Source organism: Parus major, chromosome 6 (assembly GCF_001522545.3).
Source record: "Parus major isolate Abel chromosome 6, Parus_major1.1, whole genome shotgun sequence".
Lineage (NCBI taxonomy): Eukaryota > Metazoa > Chordata > Aves > Passeriformes > Paridae > Parus > Parus major.
In genome coordinates this window covers 24808670-24832398 of record NC_031775.1, presented here as the reverse complement: position 1 = coordinate 24832398, position 23729 = coordinate 24808670, and the positions used below count along the sequence as shown (strand labels likewise).

The window sequence follows — 23729 nt, the reverse complement described above, 5'->3', positions numbered from 1 at the left end:
GCTTTTGTAACATGTCTGGGTGGGGTGGGTTAGCTTAGCTCTCATCCTAAAAGCAGCCTGGTGGCTTTCACTCTAGCATTTTCTTCAATTATATTCTTGCCCAAACATTCATTAAATTCTCTGTTTCAGTCTATCATTGCTGAGCTCAGAAATTTATCTGAGGAAAATCAGTTACTTACTGCTCTTTGCTACTGTAAATGATTTGCCCAATTCTGAGTACATTTTTTTTTTTTTTTGTATTTATAGTTTGCTATATACATCTTTAGATAACCTTTTAACTTGTTCTGTACTAGTACTTTAGATGACTTGGGGTCATGGGGATGACAGCTTAGGAAAGCAGTTTACCATAATTAAAACAGAAGAGACTATAAACTTTATGTTGTGTCATGAAGTTTTCATCTTAAAAGCTTCTAAAGAAATTGAATAAATATCCAAAATAAGAAGCAATCACATCAGATTTTTTTTTCTGTCATCTGAGCAATTACTTCCAGGCACTAATGCTTCATGAAGCAGAAACACTGCGAAACGCTTATCTGGCTTGAAGGGTGGGAATCTGAACTCATAATTTAAGGTTTTCTAAAGATACAGGACAGCAAATACAATCACATGTGTTGCTCCCAGTCTTGACTCAAGTTGTATGACATTAGTCCTTCTATACTGCTTAAATATACCTCTTATATTTACACAATTAACATAATTCAAATGCTTTTAGGTTAAAACAAAGGGTGTTCCTCAGAGTTAAGATGCAAAATTAAATAATTTCCCATGTTCCACTACCATTATAAAACACTCATGCCCTCCAGCAGCATTCCCTCCCCAGTCCACTCCCTGTACTCCTCACCTCTGGTAAAGTAGAAATGTTGTTGTTCTCCAAGTTCAGCTCATCAAGTTCACTGCATTTTGCTAAAGACTTGGGAATTGCTGACAGCCTATTGTACCTCAGGCCAAGCCGACTTAGACTGGACAGATTTCCTACGGGTAGAAAACAGGTGTTAACATACTGTGAGAATCACACAAACACACAGAACAAGGTGTGACTTCTGATTCTTCTGTTGTCTCTCACCCTACACTTCAAAATTTCAAAAGGTGAAATGGAGCCATCATCCCAAACAGGATATACACAGGTTTCCAATGCTGAAGTCAACCATGCAGAAGTACACAGTGCATATTAAATATTATTCTGAAGTTCTGCATAATATGATAAGCAAGGGTTATGTCCTACTCTAAAAATCTTTCTATCCTGATCTTTCTATTAACAAAACATACTATCATTTTCCAGATGTCCCCAAAATGACTTTTTAAAATTACAGACAGTATCATTCAATGCCATGACTCATATTACCAGAACCTGGGCATGCATCATACATCTCAGATCCTGGCAAAACAATTTCCTCTGCAGGGAACAACAACCCCACAGCCTTACCATCCTCCAACAGTAATAAAGCCTTCAATAGGTGATAGGAAAAACCCCAAAATGTCTACATTTTTGCGTGATACTTAAGGAAAAGACTGGCAGGAGTCTACAAAAATCTGGACAGTAGTGCATGTAAAAATATTTCTGAATATTGCTAGGCTGATGATCCCAGTTGATATGTCTTTCTCTCAGGGAATAAAAATCTTGAGAAACTTACAACTTGAAAATTTTTCATCTGAATCTCCCTTTAGCTCCAACCTTTACCATCAAACAAGTACTAAAGACCAAAACCAGCTGCTCAAGGATGTTGTTGAACTATAGGGTTCTGGGGCATTTAGCCTCTCCTGCAGGTAGCAAGGCCTTGAACTTCACTGAAAAGCCAGCTGTCAAATTGTACAAAGAAACTTGACCTCTGGTTCACCCCTACTGTCAGAAAAGGTGTCTGTGCAGGTGTGGACTTTGCACCAGGGAAGTTCAGGAACAAGTTCACACAAGCAGTTCCTTGCTGTTTCACATTCACTTCTACAAACACCCATGGCACAACACCTTTGTTCTGCAAACTGAACTACCAGAAAGATTAGAAAGGAAACACAGGATTTAACAAATGGTAGAATGAATAACCAGAAGTAATTTAAAAAGATGAAGGGGGCCTTAATATGTACAGTCCAACTGCTCATTACCTGAAGGCTGTATTAGTGTCTATGCAGAATAGAAAGAAAACCCCTTAGCTCCCCCACAAAATTGCAACTGAAAAAAAAATCCAAAACCTGCAAACCCCTTAATAAGAATAAAAATTACCTACATCTCACAGATCAAGAAAAAAAGAGGCTGAGTTTTCAGTGCATATCTGATAATTATCTAACAACAAATTCTTGGCAACAAATTTTACTTAGTACCATCACCAACTAAATAGAAGTCAAAACATGTAGCTACACACCATTACTTAACTAGTAATATCTTCAACTGGGATTTTGAGTTCTATTTTTAAGGTGCTGGATTCTAAGCAAGTTTAAAATTATTTTTTATAGAAGCAGCAAAGAAAGTCTTCACTTAATCGGAAAAAGGCATTTAAAATCCAAGGCTATCAATACTGCACTTCAGTGCACAAATCTTCATCTTTTCCTGTTGAATCCTGCAATCCATATACACACTAAAGAGAATAATTAAGACATATTCTGATCCTACGGTCCACTAGTATAAAGACACAGATTTGTACCTCACTTAGCTATTTCATGCTGTATTTATGAGATCAGGTATTATTGGCTGAATAAAAAACTGGCCTCACTTCACACAAAAAAATTTCTATTGCAAGGCTCCAAGATCATTAGGATTTGCCATCCTAGGCATGAACAAAGCGTACCCTGACTGTACTTCTCTGAATTGTTATTTAATATTTTTCTAAAGAATGAACAACAAACTTTACACCAAGTAAGATATAAACCTACTATTCTTTTCACTACCTAAAACAAGCGCTAGATGCTGATCTGGATTTTTCAGGCAAAAAGGACGAACAGAGAAGCAGACAGCGTGATGCCAACTGTTGCTTAGCAATACAACATTGCTGTGCCAGTTCCAGATTGTGAGCACAGGCTGTATGTATATGGCTCTCTTCCTACCAGCAATGTGGCATTTCAGAAAAATGAAACAAGACAGCCACTAGAGAGAGGCAAAATGTACCATAAAGAAGAAAATGACACACGTTGGCGATCCTCATGACATTATCAGAAAGGAGGCATAAATAGCAGCTCCCAGTAATTCCTCCTTATCATAAGTAGCATTTCTTAATAGAACTTTATCACTGTTTCTTTACTAGGTGTCTTTCTTGTCCATGGGAAAGGCACACAAAGGCATAACAGAAGACACATCCCTGTGTGTACCATATTCCTTATGATTGTTTTACACACCACAGCACTAAATACAATTACTCCTGAGGACAAAACCAGTATGGACTTCAGCTGTAGCTGCATCAGTAGCTCCTCTCCAACAGCTGCTGGAAGGACTATACTGGGCCCAGCTGATGCAGACAACATAAGCCACCTTCTCAATTCAAGCCAGAATTTATTTGCATCCAATTTACAGCCACTCAGTCTTCTGTCAACAAGGCTCAGATACCTTCTCATCCTCCAAGTACATACACACACCTCATTGTGAATGCATCAAAGTGTGAAACGCTTATCAGCTTTTATCTTCACCTGCTGGACAAACCAGATCTTAGTCCCAGCTTCACGAAACAGTATGACCCTTACAGCTCTTCCCTCTGCCCAGTGTGTTCAAGTTAACTTTTCTTTTTAACAGGAATGCACCAGTACAATGTTAACATTTGCCTCCATGGTCCAGGGGCCAGCTGAAATGAAAACCCCTTGACCAATTGTTTTACCACAGAAACTGTTACAAGCGGCTCAGGATCACATTGGCTGCACTGAACCATCAAATGCTCCCACTTACAGCTCCCCGAGCTCAGCGTTACCTGATATTCATATTTGGAGTTGCTTTACAGTGCTTTCACTCATCTCCATCACTTCCAGCTCAGCTACTGCTTTCCAAGATGGAACAGCACTAGGTATCTGCTGATGGGCTGTCAGGTTAGACCTAAGGAATAAGTCAAGGACGGTAACAACTGATCATGACCAGCTCAGCCAGACTCTCATCAGGATCATTTGCAGTTGTACTTTAGTCACTGAAGCTGTACCTCAGCAGCTCCCCTGAAACAGCCCCTTGCAGGTAATGACTCAGAAAACACTGTACTAGATGTACGTGACAGTTTGATAACCACAAGTGAAAAGCAGATACCAGCAGGAAAAACAACAAGCAAAACCCTTTCCAACTTTTTTTCTTAGAGTGCCCATTATGAAAATCCTTGTAAACTCAAGTGCCTTATTCATTGGTACTTCTAAAAATAAGATCACAAAGTCTGACGAAGCCCTAAACTTACACCAGGCCTAAGCAAGTCACTGAAAAATTTGCTTAGTTCAACTTTTGTCAGAAACAGTCACTCTTGAGAAGCAGGTTTCACAGACACCTTCTCTCAGGTCCATTTTTTCACCAGCACAGTTTTAACACCCATGAGCAGACCCCAGCTTCAGGGTTGAAGTAACCTAAGCACAGAATTAATAATCCCTTCACTGAAGTGACTTTATATCTTTCTCAGGATTAGCTGCTTCATTTACACAGAAGTGAATAAAAAACCCATGGAAGCATCAAATACAGAAATATTAAATTAAACAGTTACAATAAAAGGGATGCAAAATAGATTGTTTAAATTAATTCTTTATTAAAAGTACTTCAAAAATATTAATCAAAGGAAAAACAGGTGTTTGCCAATCCCAAAACAAAGAGAAGACAGGAAATAAAGCAGGAAACAATGCTAACAAAACAATATTTTTTTGTAAAGAGCAACTGAAGTGGTCTCTACATCTTTTTTATCTTGATTATCATCAAAATCAAGAGAAAAAAGAATTAGCAATCTGAATAATATAATGCAATACAAATTCCTAATTCAAAGTCCTACCAGTGCTTTTTAAACAGAGTTACAAATGCTCTCTTCTTCTGAGATTTGCCACACCTCTTCCTTTCCCTCCCTTAGTTAAAATAATCCTTCAAATTCCCTATCCTTAGATGAAGGGTCATTATTAATGTGAAACTTAGTTCATCAAGCTAATTTGCTATCAGGACCAGTTGCTTTCTTTTAAATAAACCAAAAGCATCATATCAATTTAAAATCTGTTCACTAGAGAACACATCTACAGATAACATTAAAAACACAAATTTAACTTATAAGAGCTGTGCACATCAAAACCCCATAAGATCATAATCAACAATATACGTGAACTTCAGCACACAATAGAAAATTGCAGGAACTTGCTACAAACAACATGGCACTATTCAGTATTTCAGAGGGTCTAACTTGTATAAATATTCTTAGATTTTTATTTGATTCAACTTGGCATACAATGAGCAGTCACCTAACTAAACTAAAAAGAAAAAAAAAAAGCTAAAGAACATGTTTTACATGGTCACATGTTATTTCACAGAGTGCCATGTGCTTAATTCACTGACGGATCTTCTAGCAAAGAGAAACTGCTGGTTTGCACACAAAAGATACCAGCTGTCGTTTTTAACTAACTGGAAGCAAGAGGTACAGCCAAAATTAATCATACTTTTTTTTAAAAAAATAAACTTGATGTCACTTTAAAAAAACACACATTAATTAAATTTAATACACTACATGGTATTAATCTTGCAGTGAGAATAACAAAGACGATAATACAAAATAAATTTCAAATTGTATGGGAGACAGTAGACGTGCTAGAGATAGGCAGTTGTGGACAGAGATTAAACACTGCATTCAGATATTTCAAAGGTGGCTCCTGGTCTAAAACAGCCCTGAGTCAGAAGATGCCTGTACCACACTGTATTTATTATATACTAGCTTTCCAGATGTTAGCCAAACTCTGTGACAATTTAACTGTTTAACAGATTTTTAGGTGAAAGGAGCTATTGGTGTGTTTAATCTAATGTCTTATCAGAAAGCAAACCAGATCCCCTGATAGCTGTAGAGTAAAACAAAAGGCTTCAGATAAAGTATTTTAACCTTCAGTTGCACTCCGCAAGCAGAGAGCAACAGCACAAAGTGATTGGTCCAAGATAGCCCAAAAGAGATCTCGGTGATCTTGTTGCAGAGGAAACAAGAACAAAATCTCATAGTCATTATTCATCTGGTCTGGGGGCACCTTCTTCCTAAACCAAAGCTTGTAGGTTTGTATGAATTTTAACTTGTCTCACTGATCATCATCTGAGAGACAACAAATCCCTTCTACAGTCCCTACAGCCTTAATGTTTCACATGGCTGACACCCTAGAAAAACTGGGAATGGGACAGAAAGATGATGGGGGTGGGAGGGCAACCACTCTTCGCAGAACTGCAGAAAAGAAAATCCCTCCTGATCATAACTACCAACTATCAAAGCCAAAGCATGAAATGCAATTATTCTGTTCCAAATAAAAAAGTATAGTCAAACACAATACAAAGTTTGACTTAATTTTACTGCTTTAACAGTAAAGTGACTTTTAGTGTATTTTAATTTTTCTTTTCAGACACCAGCACCTCCTGATATACTAGGCAGGCCAGAGTAAGAGGCAAAATCAAATTCACAAATTACTCAAGTCAACAGGGTCCATCATTTTTTGCCCTGCTCAAACCAAGGAGTATTATCCTCCCTCTGCAAATTCTAGGAGTTCTGATGAAGACACTATCTATTAGAAAACTATTTAACAATTTAAAATTAGTCTTTACCACCCTTATGAGTTTAAATGCTATCTGAATTGAGCAGAGTTGTCTCTACTTTCAGTCTAACACTGTCATCCAAAGACAGGTTTTCCCTCATTATATCAATACTAAAACACTAAATTATGACCATATTGGCAGTCAGTTATCTCCCAGCTCTGATTCCAGACTGTAACATTGCTGACTGTGTGAAAGAGGAACACAAGATACTTAATGCAAAACAAGCAACAGGGGCTCAGGTACCCAACATGCACCACACACACCTGCATTAGGCTAGAGAGCACAAACTCTTAGTGACATGTTTCAGAAGCTAAGCAATGAAAATTCAACTTAAAACTCATCTAATATGCATTCATCAAAATGTATGTAACTCACAGACCTGCTCGTCTCAATTCTGATGTGCTCCTTTGAATCACTCTTCCCTTGTGCCAGCTTCTCACATAAAGAAAATAAGATTATAGGCTTTTTCTTTCTGCAGTATACTAATCATTCCAAAAATGCTGAGCTGCAGTTATAATACATCCGTACACATTGGTCTCCGCATCTAATTACTGTGTGATGGTACATGCATTCACTAAAATAAACTGTCCCCACTCTGGTCTTGCCAGGATGAATATCCAACCAAAATACAAAATAAAAAATACTTTAATAAATACATTGAATCAATAAACTCAGAATTAATTAGCCACTAGAAGCTATCCTAACCTTTAATGAAAGTAGTATGTATGTATTTATCTATACTGGGTTTGCATGGAAAATGTATTAATTAAAACATAAAACGGAAATTGTAATTAGCTGAAAATTTTACAAAAATACAAAAACACATTGCAACAGACAAAAACAACAGCTGGACCTTATTTTGAATTATCAATGAAAGTGTTGCATTTTACTCAATTCACACTGCATACAGTAAGACAAAGCAACTGAAATTTATTTTATTTAATTTTTCATTGGTAGTGTTTTTATTTCCTTTTCAAATGACTATTTAAAGCTTTCCTGGGAAATTAAAGATTTATATAAATGTAAATCATATTGTATGAACAGTTTATACCTAACTGGCAATGCAATAAAAACATTAACCTTTCCTAAGTGAATGATGCATTTAATTTTTTAAGTCTGCCCTACTATACAAAGCAAACATATAAATTGTACAACACACAAATGTATCTTTACAATTTTAGCTAATTACGAAATGTGAGAATTCTTTTATGGAGACCAGGGTTCCATTTTGTATCTTCCCTGCAGATGAATGCTGTCCAACAGCAGATGCTGGGAGAAGCTATAGAAAGGGGAAAGGCCACCCTGAAACTTCCCGGGGGGTGAGGGAAGATTCAACAGAGACTTCCCAAATGTAGAAGCAACTGTTACAATTTTCTTCTGCATAACTGCCATGTCACACTGGGAGCTTTAAACATGTACATCAACCCATGCAAACACTGAGACACAAATGTCCCCCGCCCTTCACATGCAGTACTGTCTGATCTTCACTAGTGTGAGGCAACACCTCACAGCCTCATCCCTGCCCTTCTGAACTTAGATGACAAAATGAGCAAGTCACTTCCCATTTAACCTCTACTTGCCATTTTCCAGTCAATTTCGCTACTTTACATTTACTAAATCTAGAATTGAAGGCAACAAGAACCAGAAGTTTTCCTTAATGAGACCACCAAGAGAACTAGACAGTGCTTACAGTAATACAAAAATTAAGAGTATAAAAGTGGGAGCCACTGCTTTCAATCAGATAGAGAAAAGGCTGAACTTATTGCAATTACCAAATACTAGCAGAATCCACTGACAATTACAATTGACAGCATAGTCCAAGAAGAAAATCTTAGACCAAGTATCGAATGCTGATCAGCTCTCGCACAGTGAGCCTAAGGAAACAGGCTTGATGCCACAAAGCACAGAAAGCTCACTGACCAAAGCACAAAGTCATACTTAAATGCTGAGATTGTGAATATTGCTGTGAAAGCTGGAGCAGAAGCCTCTACACTTTGTCCCATCAGAACACTGAGTAATTAATAGCATCAAACCCACCAGTCACATCTGAACACTGCCCCTGATCTGAGAGAGCTGCAGGTGCTCAGATGTTTCAGAAGAAGACTCCTACTTTTGCTAAACCTGCCAAATTTAAAATACCATTTTAAATTAGTTACACATTTCTTCAGAAATATCTTTACTTCTAGGGACTTGAAAGTTCTCAACCACAATTTTGCATAACCTGAGCCGTACCAATTCCGTAAGTCCGGTTCTGCTCAGCACTTCATGTTTTATCAACTGTAGGTTTAAAGAGCACAACAGTGCTCTCAGAAGTACACTGGGGTTAAACAGGTTAGAAGCATTGTTTGAAGCACAATTTCAACCAGAAAAACCAATACATAAATATTATTTAATTTCGTGAAAGTCGTGATTTCAGCTTCTGAGCTATAGTGCCACAGCGAAGGGCAGGAGGGTAGTGCAGAGCTGTAAATGCACCTCCTATTTTCCTAACCATCTCTTAGGAAATGTGCTATGCCAAACACTGGAAAGTGTGTCCACTGACAGAATTTTTTGTGCTTTAAAAGTATAATTTTGAAACATTTACAACTACTATTCTTTTACTAAAATTTCTGTTGCCTTAGATGTCTGTGAATATGGCACATTTGACTACAATCAAACTGCACATGTAAGCACACAAAACTAGAAAATTACAAAGCAGATGAAGAATCTGGTATTTTTAAAAGCTGTAACTTTGTTTCTGTTATATTTCTTTCTCCAAGTTTTTCTGTGATTTTACATATGAAATTGTGAACACATTTGTACAGAAGGCTAAAATTAAAAGTTCAAAGAGGGAACACTCACAACGTGACATGTGCAGGACAAAATTATCTAAGCTATCTTGTAATCCTAAGAAACAATTTACTCCACCCAAAATTTGTTTTCAGTCTCAAAAGTTCAATTAATAATTTTAATATAAATGGTATATTGTTCACCTTCTTCTATATAACTTATGGATATAAGCTTGCTAGCGAAGTATACAGAGATAAAACACTGTGTAAATAAAAGTAGCTAACAGTTCCACCACCGTCCAAAAGAAAAAAAATCCAAAAAGCCACCAGAACATGGGGGGTGGTGCAATCTGCAATAAAAACACTAAAAAGCTACGATCCCACTATGATTTTGATTCTGGGCTTGAGATTCTCGGAATGTGCTAAGCCATTTCACAAAGCTCATTTTTCTTACAGGAAGTGATCTAATAGAAAAAGTACTTTACAATTTTCAATCAACAGAAATACAGATATGAATGTATCAAGCCAATATCTATAAAGCAAGGCATTAGGTCACTTCCTGACAATTAATATCTAAAATCGACATTTGTTACTGCACAAAAGCATGCTTCTACAGCATTAGTTGAGAGAAGAACTTGGTATTTTTACAGTGGGTATATTGGCTCTGCTACCTCTGTAATCACTGCTGATGCATAATCCCTTCCCTGCCACTCCCCTGCATGTCACCCTCACGTCCCTGTCTCACAGCTCCAGCACATCTCAGTACATGCTGTTAGTTACCAAACAAGCTTTTTTCAAAAATTTGGCAGATTCTGCAATCTTTCTATAGTAAAACCAAAACTTGTTAAGATAGTCCAGCAGCTACTTTAAGAGGGTTTTCTGATGGAGAGGAAGGAAGGGGTCCTTTCTGAGGGGAGGGAAAAATAGAAAGCAGAGGAGGCTGTTTGTTTTTCAAGGCAGCGTGACAAAAACATCCTTCTCAAGAGAAAATGAGGCCTCCATCAGAAGGGTGTCAGTGGGGGAGGAGGGGACAGACCCGGCAGTAATGGAAAGTCTGGTCCATAACAGGAGGCTCATGGGCTCACAGAACATCAAATATTTATAACGAGCAAATGTACTTGGTCTGTTTTGTCCCCGGTCTGTAACCCAGAGTTTGACTGAACTGAGAGTCATTAACAGCACTCATACAGTGAGCACCCTGACACCTGGAAGAGTGTAAATGTTGCAAGGAAAGCCAGTCGTGGCAAACACCCAGGAGCAGGGCAGAGACAGAAACTGCAGTGAGAGCTGGCGAGGCCCACGGGCCGCCCCCAGCCGCGCATGCAGGCGGCCACGCGCTTGACTCACCAGGCTTTTCTCAGTACTCAAAGTTTCTCGCTGAACAATCCCAACCACGAAGCAAGCTGTAATCTGAAAATCATGCCGCAACTTGCTTTCATATGTTGAACCAAAACTGCAATGACTAAGAAATAAAGCCAATGTTGCTGAACTGGCTACGGCTGCCTTTTCTGCAGCGTGCATAAATGTAGGCTGATCATTATCATTTAAGATGGAACCTAAAGTTTTTCCCTCCACTATTAAATTCTGTTTGCAAACCACATGAGGCACAAACACGGATTTCTGATTTTGTGTTCTTACTTAAATACTTTTTTTTTTTAAACTTACTGTTTACAAGAGAGGCTTTCCAGTGGAGTAAAAACTGAACTAGAGTAAGGTTAAGGACACGATGGCTCACTGCTGTCTCCTACCATTATTCAGCTGTCTTTGGTGGTTTCTTGATCTCTAAAACATTGATATTCAGCTCAGATAAGCATGTAAAGAGACAGCTACCAACATTTAAAAGCAAGTAACTTCTAAACATTATAAAGACAATGCAGGGGGAAAACTAAACAAAGAAAATAGAAATCCAGTCCAGCCAGGTATGAACTTGACTCAAAAGAAACCACCTAAGCTTACAGAAACTTTCTTAAGAAATAGGTGAGTCCAAACTATCTTGATTGAAGAGTGAGCAATTTCCTATCCATCACAAGTGATTTAACTGCCTAATAACTTTGTGTTTCTCCTACCCAAAGACTTTTCCCTGTAAGGGAACAGTCTTGCAGCATATTACAAATGAGGTTTTTCTGGTCCTTTGAGAAGTTTGGTGACTACCAGGCACTAAACAACTTTGTAAATCATACTACTACTCTGCACAGGAATTAACTGCATTAGTCTATAAGCTTTGAATATGGAAATCTCACACTTGCTTAGAGAATTTTTCCCATAATTAACAGTTTATCCAGGAAACTCACTCCCTAAATGTGACACATACACTACACATAAGTGTTATGTAAAACAACATTCAGCAAGATTTATAAAATAGCAACAAAAATAAAGGCTGTACTTATGAATGGTGTAAGTTAGACGCAAACTCCAGATGGAATGGGATCTCCAGAGTTTAAAAATATCATCAATCCAGCAAGGAAGTTTAGTTCCAGTGGATACATCATCAGTGTAAACTCTGCTCAGGTCAAACTTTCTCAACCAAAAGCCACAGTAACTTCATCCTCAACAATTTACTGCTAGAAGAAAAACTGGAGTATCATTATGTGGTTCCTCACTTTATTATGCATTAAAATACATTATTAAATGCTCAATATTAAACTGATAATGTTCATTCTTCTGAGTATGTTCTGGTGACAGAGCTTAAAATCATGATGGCCTTGTTTTTTAGTCTTTTTAATCACTGCAGCCATTTTTTTCTGCCATCTGTTTAAAACTGATTTAATGAGACAGGAAAAGTCATATTTTGTTGCTTTATCCAATAAGAGATTCTGAAACCAATTAGGACTGTGTCTAAGTCTATTATTCCCAATGGAAGTTGCAAACCCTCTGTATTCTATTGCATAAGAGCATGATAACCTTGTGGACTTGGAAGATTTTTTAGATGTTCCACCAAAGAACATAACATATACATTACATTATATTATATACATATACATTAATTTAAAACATTTATGATTTTAGTTCTATTTTTCTTTAGGCAAAACATAAGTTAAAATTATCTGCCAAAGTACTACACTTCAACTATAAGTGAGCCTTTTATTTCTTTATATGCTCAGTTTCATTACAGAATGAACAAAGTAATAGACATTTGCTTATAACCTCAGAACACCTTAAGATTTATTAGTAATGGATTTGGATTTTTTTCATTGTAGCTCTCATTCTTAAATTATTTAAGGTAACATTTAAGGTAACAAGCACACCATCCTTTAAATCTCAAGTGTGAAGCTGTGTTGAGCTGAACACCAGTCATTCCACAGCCACTAACAAATACTCATTCTTAAATTTGTTCCCCTTACTGAACATTTTAAAATAGTGATTCTTTTTCTTTTTTCTTCTCCAGGCTCTTCACATACCTATGGTTTCTGGCAGGTCCAGGAGCTCATTGTGCTGCAAGTCAAGGTTGGTGATCTGCGTGCAGCTTCCAATCTCTTCTGGAAGATGTTCAAGCTGATTGTGCGCTACATCCAGCGTTATGAGGTTACACAACTCACCTAAAAGCACACAGGAAAACCAAAACATAAAGGACTTTAATGTACAGCTCTCGAGAATGACCTCCACACAGAGATTAATAGAATCAGACGGATTTTGGGATAAGCTGAAAAAAAGCCACTGCTACCATAAATTTATACATATAAAATAAGGTATTACAGGATCATAATTTCATCAGTCACATCTAAAACTTGATCAACAATTTTGAAAAGCTCAGATAAAGCTCTAATAGATTCTCAAAAAAACTGTTATTTATTGATTGACTTTACTCTGACAGTTCAAACTGTGGAATACAAGTACAAAACTTGCATCTTACACTTGTTTCAGCCTGACCAGAAGTTTAAAACATCACTAAGTAAATGAATTGCATTAAATTTTGAGAAATTAAGATTTGTTTTTATAGCATGAATTACTTTCAGACACAAAATCAACAATTAAAAGACAGCAAAATTATTTGGCTGACAACCTAAATAATCCAAAGTCCTGAACACTATTTTTAAACATTTTTAGTCATCACAAAAAAGACAACTTACGATAAGTAAAGTGTATGTAAGAAGACCTACAGCAAATAAAAGCTTGAATTAAAAGGCATATCTGTTAAGCATTAAAAAAAGTTTGGATTTACTTGGAGTTTAGAGCCACTGTACACAGAACTATTTCACTTCTGACATTTACAAATTAATTTAAAAGCACAGCTAGGCACAACTCTCTGAACAGTAATTTCACCTATTTTTATGTCAAATACACTGTGTTCTGAGAAAAAGATTGTTAGGTTTGAAAAAAAAAGAAAAAAACAACTGTGTGCGTGAATACAGGTGTATGTATTCACAGTTTTTGCATCTGATGGAGGTGAAATTAATGCATATGATTTGAACAGCTTCTACTCTCTCCAGTACAGATGAGGTCACTGCATTTGTATATTAGAGCATGACTCAGTGAGTAACAAACCTGGAAGAGTAGCAAATTCCTTTTGAGGAGCAAATGTCTATTTTTAAGCTTCAGCATTGTATCTTTGACACAAGGATTTTCTCACAGGCCTGTAGGATTATCCTGGGCAGGTTTTGACGTGCAGAGTGTCTACTCATTAGGTCAGCAGATAATCACAACTGGTGATTTAATACATCATAAAATACTATGAATTCAGACTCTGTGTAGAGTTCTGGCATCATGTAGCCACAATACTCACTATGTATCACAGAACAATTGTGAAAGGCCAAGAAAAAAGTTAACCTCAAAGCTTCATTATTCTGTTTTTCTTAGATTGTTAATATGTAACTGATATGTTAACAGATCTTATTTCCTGCTAATTAACACAAAATTGGATGTTTTTCTAGAAAGTAAGAAGATGGAAATGAAAAGCTGGTGCTCAAGCAGCTACTCCATCACTGTGTGTCCCCTCTCTTACATCAGCAATCGAGTGCAGTCCAGGCAACCAGAGGCAACAGTTAAATGTGCTGTATCCAGCACTGCATAACCCACACATCTCAATGCCACTGCCATGCAGAAGAAAGCAAATGTAACAAAAGATTGAGCAAGAGTTAATGGTCTGTGGCAATGCCACCTTTATTATTCATGGAAAAAGTGGGCAAAGTGTAGAATGCAACAGGAAGAAGAAAAGCTTGAGGAAGGCTTAAACATCCCTCCCTTTAAACAAACAAAAAAAAAGAGCTTCACAAAACTTTACTAAGTCAAGAACCTTCACACACTTCAGGGCAGTAGTTTTCACTTCATGATTTCTGTTTTCATTTGTTTTCACTTCAGACCTTAACCAATGATGTCAAATTTGAAATATGGCATAAATTCCATTTCATCGCGCGCCGAGTTCTCATTTACTTGACTCTTCCCACTCTACATCTGCTGAAGTCAAAGAAATACTTGGGGGTTTTACAGCAACATGTGCTGCATTTCATTTTTGCACCTGCTGATGTCTTTGACAACAGCAAGCTAAATGTTTGAAACAAACATCTTACTACCTAATCCTGAGGAGGAAAAATAACGAGAAGTAATGCCTATGTCTCTCTAGAAATTTAAGGACAACCAAACACTTTAATTTGGACAGCCATACTTAATATGGTTATACTAAAGATGCAGGCATTATTTCTAAAAGCAACCCTGGTAAGCATTCAATAAAAATACTGAATGTTAAAACATATTGAGGATAGCCCAACAAATTTTAGACTTTAGAACAGAAATCAAAAGTTAAAGCCCTACCATGAAGCATAGTGATTTAAGGAAAGGAATTCAAGAGATATAGAAATATTCAGCTTTTAATTCATATTGTAAGGAATATTGTTCTTAGACATAAAAAGTTAGACATAAAGTTACTTATAGCTCGATAGCATTTCATCAAAATTGGTTTATTGCCCCCTCTAAGGGTAGAGGGAGAGGGGAGATGAAATACTGTTGGCACTGAAATTTTTTTCAATACTTTAACTTGAATTACCGAGACACAACAGCATGCAAGTCAACAAAAATCACTCAAGGTACATTTCTCCTGTTGCTCTCCATGACATATGACAAAAAAAAATAAATAAATCTTACAACCAATACACTTAACACGGTGAAAAACGTTTGGGTGATGTGATAAAGACTCAGATCACAGAAGTGAAGAGCATGAACCCAGCTGTAGTGGTTTTGGTTTGCCAATTTGTGTTTCCCGGCCAACGCACAAAATAAGTGCTGGCTAAAATCACCAGTGCACCTACTAGAATTACTTACTCATTTCCTGCTGTGAGCTATGAATTAGAAGTTGGGCAGAGGGAGAAGAAGTGTTCTGAAGGTTTTGTTCTGATTCTTATTATTCTTTTAGTTCTGTTAATACAGTTTTCTTCATACCTTTTAAGTTTTGAGCCTATTTTGCCCTCCTCCTAATTCATACCTCACAGCAGGAAATGAGTAAATAAGTCTAGTGGGTAATTTTTGCCAGCACTAAAGCCATCACACCAACCTATCAAATTAAATACTCCATTTGAGATAGAAATGAAATTCTCAGAATCACTTCATAGCCCTAACAGTATACCTATAAAGAGGTTAACTCAGAAACTCAGGATCAAGTCCAGCTCTTTAGTGAATGGCCCATAGGGAGACTAAACCCACATCCTTGGTATCACAAGCACCATACTCTGAACAACTGAGCTAAATGCTTTTTTACATCTTCACTTGCAAAGGCATACAGAGGACCAGCTGTGGCCTGAGAACTAAACTGGGTGTCCAAGTTTGTGTGAGACCCAACACGGCACATAAATGGAAAGGCTCTTCAGGGCACCTCGCAGACTGAGGGCTGTTACTGCATGTGGGGCTTGAACACTTATTGTGAGGTAAAAGGGAGAGCAGCTAGGGATGGTAAGAGCTGCTAGGGAATCTTTAGGGAATGGGAAAGGGAGGAATGAATGTAGCTTAGAAGGGCAAGTGTAGGAAAACAGAGGAACGAGGAACTAAAAGGGTCCAGTCCCTTATAACCCAATGCTGATCATGTCCTGTGGCCAACCAGGACCACAGTTCTTCCCTCTTTTCCTGGGTGAGAGCTTCTGTTCTGAGGTCTGAGTACCAGCAATAGCCCAGTTAATGTGACCAGCACTACTGAACACATCCCAGGCCGTGGGATGAAAGGGCTCTGGGCACGGCGAGCAGCAGCCACACAGCAGGGGCAGCTCCTTGCCCAGCTGAGTGACCGCACCGAGCTACCCGTGAATGGGCACACTGTGCACACACTGCTCACAACAGCAGCTCTGTCAGGAGTTACACCAGCACAAACACATGGCATGAGCAGCCAACACGATAAATAATGATCTGCAAATACAAAGAGGCCAAACTGGAGGCCATCTGCATAATGCTCTTCCCAGGAGCTGATGTTTCAGTGAGTGAAAGTGTCCTTCTTATTGTTTGAACAGTGGCAGCTGTACTGAGGAAACGCTTCTCAAAAAAAAAAAAAAAAAAAGTGAAAATAAGTTTCACCAAGTACAATTGAAATTGCATTTTTGCTATGCTAGGGTAAGAAGCATATGTTAAAATCAAAAACAAAGTTTTCCTAAAGCAAAGATTTGATCAGGTACAAAAAGAAAAATGACTAATGAGTAAGAAGCTCATTATCTTATTCACAGTAAAACAATCAACATTTGCAAATTTTTTGTGTACTACATAAAATTTGCTGAAATGTGTTTTTATCTTGATTTGACAAGAAAAAAGTCATCTAGAAATGTGCAGCAGATAAAAATCAGCCTTAACCAGAAAGCAGTTTCCTGAAGAAAAACCCTTTTCTTCTCATCATGTGGACAATTCCTGCATCACTGTACTAAATACTGTTCAAACACCCAAAATCACTACAATAAGGCAAGCACTGCTTTAGGGAAATACTAACCACAGGTTAAATGAACTAACTCTTTTTGCCACAAGTAATGTCCAAAACAGACAAGTTCTAACCTCGCAGTAGTGAATAAAGAACTCTTACAGACTACTTGCAGACCACTACAATGCCACTGCATTGAAGGGATAAGCACCCTCACAACAATTAAAAGGTAAACTAAGAAGGTGCTAGGGTTTGGAGTTAGTTGTTTTTCGGGAGAGAGGTTTTTTGCCTTTTTCTTTTTTTTTTTTACTATATTGCACTGTGATTGCAAAGGACAAAAAGGCAATTAAAGCTCAAAGTCTGCCAAGAAAGCAGACAGGAATTGCATGTACTAGCTGGCTTGACAATAAAAGTTTAAAGTAGGAGCAATGCCCATTTGAAAAACATAAAACAATTTCTCTATAAATAACCTTCACAAAACAGTCAGTTACACCCTAGCATGTAGCTCTTAAAAAATTGTATTTTAAAAGGCCCTAAAAAAATCACACAATCCAAATGCATTTTTCAGAGAAGATAGTTTGTGAACCACCTTCCATTTAAAAAGAACTTGTTAAAAATACAACTAAGTATTCACCTCAACAAGCCTTTAAAAAGGTGGAGTAAGCAATCACCTCTCTGTTGTTCTCATACACACAAAGAATAAATGTTATAGTATGACAATGCTAAATATACCTGCTTTAAAAAAAACAGCACAATGACTAATATTTTCAGCATAATGAAGCAGAATTACAGCCCCATTTCATGACCAACTTTGAAAGCCTGTTATGACAAGAGGGCCAAGTTACATGCCCTGACTTACAAAACTCTGAAAGTTCTTTCTGGCCATTTAAAACACAAAATACTGCTTCATCAAAAAGCACTAAAGTACACACAAATTAACAGTTGGAGAGAGTATATAGGTCAATAGCAAAGAGGCTTCAGTGTCTCCAGTCACTAATTCAGTCAGTGGGCACCACTCCTGGATGGCAAACACAATTTGTAATGTAGCCTTTTTCCACTGGATTAACGACATGCCTGCCCATGCTTAAGCAGATTGAACATTATGAAATCCTTCACAACATGATAAATCCTAGGCCAGATGACACAGCAAGAGGATCAAGACTCTTCTGGAAAGTAGAAGGAAGAATGCAAACATTAGTGGGACTTCAGGCTGGTGTGGCAGAACACTGGTTGTAAGCTAATTTGTAAGTAGTAATTATCCAAAATCAGCAATGCTGGGAACAAGTTACAAACAGTTCCCATAACTTTCATAGTTATTCATCTTCCATGTCGTTCTCTGCTGGCAAAGGAAAAAATAAAAAGGAAAAAGAATTTTCAGTCTACAAAAAGTCTTTGGGATAAGTTTCCTGATTTTAGAAAAAAAATTAAAAACAATTTTACAGTTTTAGAATCTTTTGCCTCTCTATGAGATCCAAGTACATCATTCTGACAAACAGCCTGAGCTCTTTGTTCTGCATTACCAAGTGCCAAAATAAGAGGTGAGCAGTCAGAGTTATTCTGAATTATTACTGCACAGCTGTAACTTTCACAGAAGAATTACCGAGGAGAAGGAATGCAATTTAAATATGGTCATAAGTGACTTAGTGACTATCAAAGTTAAAATACTCATATAAGTAAGAAATAAGCACAGAAATAAAATTAAAATAAACAAAAGAAATAAACAATATTATTCACAATTTGCAGAATGCTCACCAGGAACTAGTTATGGGAACCAGTCAAAAACACAGAAATAAAGCTCAGCTGGAAAGACTCAAAATCTGCTGTAAAACAAGCTTCAACAAGACACAACAGCAGACTTTTATTTCTGTTTGTTGCTTTCAGTTATAAACAATAAATAAAAATTAAAAACATGTTCAAACAAAATCCTAAACATGCAAAATGTAGAAAAAAAAGTCTCAGTAAGGGCTTGAGACAGAATTTGAGGTGGACAGCAGAAACTCATTTGAGTGCCAAGACAAAGGCAAAGTCTTGCACCTAGCAGGGAATAACCCTGTAAAGACTTACAACCTTGCACCAGGAGGTGAGAAACAGCTCTGCAGGGAAGGACCAGAGGGTCCTGGTGATGCTGAACCTGGGGTAACATCTGGATCCAGTTCATTCTGAACACGGAACAAGCTCTCAAATAATAAAGGCTAACCACCTTCCAGGCTACATTAGCAAGGGCAGCCTGAGGGAAGTGATTTTTCCCTCTGTTCAGTACTTATGAAAGTATTCAAACAGTTAAAATAATTTCAGCATTGATTTAAAAAAAAAAAAAAACAAACCACGAACCCTGGACTTGTAACACACTGTCAGTATTTACTGGAATTACACTTGGGACATCATCCCAGTAAGCTCTGCAACTAGATCAAAAAGGCAGGACTACTTTATCATTATCCTAAAGCCAGTCCGAAGAAAATGTAATCAGGAGGAATTTGACTAGCTGACAAGACAAATCTGCATCCCCGCAAGAGCTTTCACAAGAATCAGAATCCAGATACTAAAGCTGAAGCTGGTCAAAAGGAGTTCTACACTTTTCCTGCAGCTCAAGAAAAACACCAGAACTGGATCAAATAAATAGTCATTATCTTTGACTTCTAGAGAGCAACACAGATGCATCAGTGCCTATATTTATTCCACTCCTGTTCACAACTGCAGGCTTTTATCACACTGAAATACAAATATATAAAAGAATTCTCAATCACTGTCTGCAGACATTACCATGCCAATTAAGCCAAGAAACACTTTTTTTTTTTCCCCTCAAATTGATGAAACACAGGAAGGTGTTCTTAGATACAAATAATGGAAACAAATATTTCTCTATATTGTCAGGTCTGCTAAAAAAAGGGGGGGGAAATGAAATTCAGAACATCACTGAAAAACTTTGCAAGTAGCAAGTCATTTAATAAGGAGGCACCACATTCAGCGTGGAGTGAGCAGACCTGAACTAATGTGGCTGCACACATCTGGTCCACTGTCTATACTACTGAAAACAAAACAGGTGCAATTGTTATGAAAAAGAGTTTTGAAGCAGTGAAGAAACCACAAATGATCTAAATATTGGGTAGATGGGGGAAGAGAACAGAAGAGAGTCTCAAAGACATTCCTAGTCTGGTGTAGGCAGATTCCCCAAATTACATTCTAAAAATATTTCCCTTGCAGAACAGCCCTGACCAGATTCTCCACAGAAAGAGTTACATTCACAGACCAAAAACACAATATCTGGAGTCTCAAGAAACTTGCAGAAATTGTGTAAATGTAATTTCAACCATGTTGACAATATTATTTCTATTTGTGTCGTTTGTTAACATGACAAAAATATTGAAAAATGGTATAAGATGCAACCTTGACTTTGCAAAGAAAATATTATCAACTTGATTGTGCAAAACAATTCCTTCAACACGACAAGGAGGAATGCAATGAAACTCCAAATATAAGAAATGCAAAAGCCTTGCTTAAGTAACAGCATGCAAACTGAAACATTTGCTTGGCCTCATCCCAAGACAATTCCTCTGGTTTTCATCCTTCTCATGCTGACTGCCTGACTCACCAAAGCATTCACATTCTTCCATTCTAATCTTCCACTTTTCAATCCCAGTGGAATGGACAATTTACCAGATAAGGAGATGAAAATGGTGTCCACCTCGTGAACTCCTCTCCACAATTACCCCTCCAGATTGTCTTTTGGTAAAGTTTTCACAGGGAAACCTTCCCATTTAGGTTTTATTTCATGGATTCCACCAGAGCTTGAACAGCCAGGTGAACAGGTAAGTTCTGCCTTGCACTTGGTGTGTGTGTGCATCTATGTGTATATATATATATGTGTGTGTGTGTGTGTACACATATATATATTCAACATCTGCGTAACAATGACCTTTACAGTCAGGAACAATAGTCAAAACAAGCTTACAGACCTTGCTAAAGATGAAAGGCATTTATAGGAGTTTAAAGGAAAAAAAATGGCCAAGCCTTTGGAAGAAGAGTGTGCTGAGAATTACTAAAGAAACAAGCTGCACCAGACTCAGGAAATCCCCAATACAAAAACAGCTGGATGTGGGCAAGGAGTCAGACTAAGCCTTATATATAAACTTACTCTGTTTCTGTGCACACGTTTGCTTAGGGCTAGAGTCAGAACCAGGATACAGGGCAAGATGCACTCTGAAACAATTTATCACCACTGTTAGGTAGGATACAATTTGTAAGAAAGAACAACATAGAGCGGCTTTGCCATCCAAATACTCCCATCACTGGATTCTGACCACTATACATAAAAACATTACAAAAAAATTCTTTCAGGAAGGTGCAGCTGAGCTAATGCTACCAGGATTCCAATAAGCTACACCAGGTTCTGTGATACAAGACATGGAGAGCAGCAGGAAAAGGAGAAAAACATTCTGAAAACAGAATTTGATGGATTTACAACGGCTCCCTGCAGACAGCAATCCACCCTTGCTCAGAGCACCTGCAGTGCACTTGACATGCTTGTGTACAACAAGAGCAATCCCACCTGAGAGGCTTCACAGTGAGCTGTGGTGAGCCCAGCTGGCCCCACGGCTCAGGGGTGCCAGGCACAGCCCTGCTCTCCCTCTTCCAGTTCAGGCTCTCCCACTCCTCCTCCACACCAGTTCCAGGCTGATCTGAAACTACACTGATTTCAACTACCTCAAGTAATAGAAAACAAAAGTAGCATCTGGGAAGCTGCCAGGAGTGGAATGGATACTGCCACTTTCGGTATCATGAAGCTGTGATGTATCACCACATGCATTTCATGAAAATTCCCACTACTTCACCTGCAGAGCTTTTGGTTAAACACGGAAAAAAACCCAAGCCAAAATGAAGTATTTAAGTACTTTTTACATCTTGTTCAAACAAACATGTTTATAGTTGAAAATACAACAATGCATACCAAGACCTCAGCATACTACGCAGTAAATTGAAATAATCTTAAATCGTATTAAAAATGTAGAAGCAATATAGATGTTGCTAGAAAAGTGTTAAGAGAAGTCTGATAAATACAAGCAGAAATTATTTAGTATGTACCTATCTATAATAAAGTTTACCTATAACAGAGCAACTGGATGCAATAGAATGAGAGGTGCTTAATTCTGGGGAGGAAAAAAAGACCAGAAACACACACATCTGTTTACTAACTATAGATAATAACACTTCCTCTTTCTCACTAAAATGCTTGTTTTAAATGCAGAGCAACTTTTCTTCAAGTGTAGTCATCTAATTGAAGTTTGTGTTATTTAACTATTAAAGACACGTTAAAGTCCAAAACAGAATGAAACTTTAGCTTATTCCCCAGCAGCCCAGAGCTGGCAGGTTCACCTCTTCCAGGTTTTCCTCAAAACAACAAACACCTTAATCAGGCCAGTTGTAAAGCATTTTCCAGGACCACCTGAGAACAAATGTGGGCAACAGAGGGAAAGCACTGCATTTTAAAAAAATGGAACATCACTGACACAAAAATAACTACACAAAGACATACTGAGTGTTGGAAGAAAGGTCTCAATTATCAGAGCACTTGAAAGTCCCTATATTCAATTTATTTCTATCAGAGTAGAATGAAAATAAAGTTTATTTTATAAGGCTGGACACTAAAGATTCCTACAAAAGCAATAGGATGACTGCTTACAAATCAGGTAACTCTTTATTTTAAAGCAATGAGGTCCTGAACTTGGAAAGGTATTTATTCTTATGCAAAACTAAAAAATTTTGTTTAGTAACAGTGAAAGCCATCACAAATCTGTAGCATCAGGGTAAGACTTAATGTCATCCATCTTTGAGGGAACAATAGCAACATTTTTCAAACTGAAGTCTGGATCTTCAATTTTCTTTTTGTCCAGACAAACCTTTTGTAGCACATCTACTTTCAAAAGACAAAGTGAAGAAAACCCAGGATTTTTTGCACAGCGTGCACCAGATCAGCAACATGAGCACAGTGTAGTTAACTGCTGCAAGACTCTTCCTTGCTGGACAAGTCAGCAGGTTACATAAGCTTTGAATTTTTAAAAAATATGAACAAGCACACTAGCATGCCATTGTGAGCCTTAGGCCTTAGAACAATAGGGCATTTTTAAAAAGAATTTGAAATGCTCCACATGATATTGCTATGTAAAAGATAATGGCTTCATTTTACTTCCCGCTGTGTAGCAACAAAAAATTGTGTTATTTACAAGCTGATAATATGAGTGTTTGCTAGTTTATAGTATTTAGATACTGTATTAAAAAACATACAAGGGATTAAAAGCATTGAGACTTAAAAGGAGAGGGTTTTTTTGAAGTGCACATGTGAAATGTAGACAAATAGTAACTGTATAAAGAAACAGAAATTCCATTGGAAAGTCAGAAATACAGTTCTCAGTAGTTTCATTTTTCAGCTGTGTTTTCAACACAAGTATTT

At 37.5% G+C, this 23729-nt stretch overlaps 1 protein-coding gene across 2 annotated transcripts in view; it reads right to left on the bottom strand.

The window, feature by feature from the left end:
• SHOC2 (SHOC2 leucine rich repeat scaffold protein) overlaps positions 1-23729 on the bottom strand; it is a 63347-nt gene that overhangs the window by 12808 nt on the left and 26810 nt on the right. For both annotated transcript variants that reach the window (XM_033515558.1, XM_015632828.3), the window contains exons 3-4: positions 12864-13001; positions 842-972 (exon numbers count right to left, since the gene is read on the bottom strand). In XM_033515558.1, coding sequence (XP_033371449.1) covers positions 842-972; positions 12864-13001 — 269 coding nt within the window. The remainder of the gene's footprint in view (positions 1-841; positions 973-12863; positions 13002-23729) is intronic.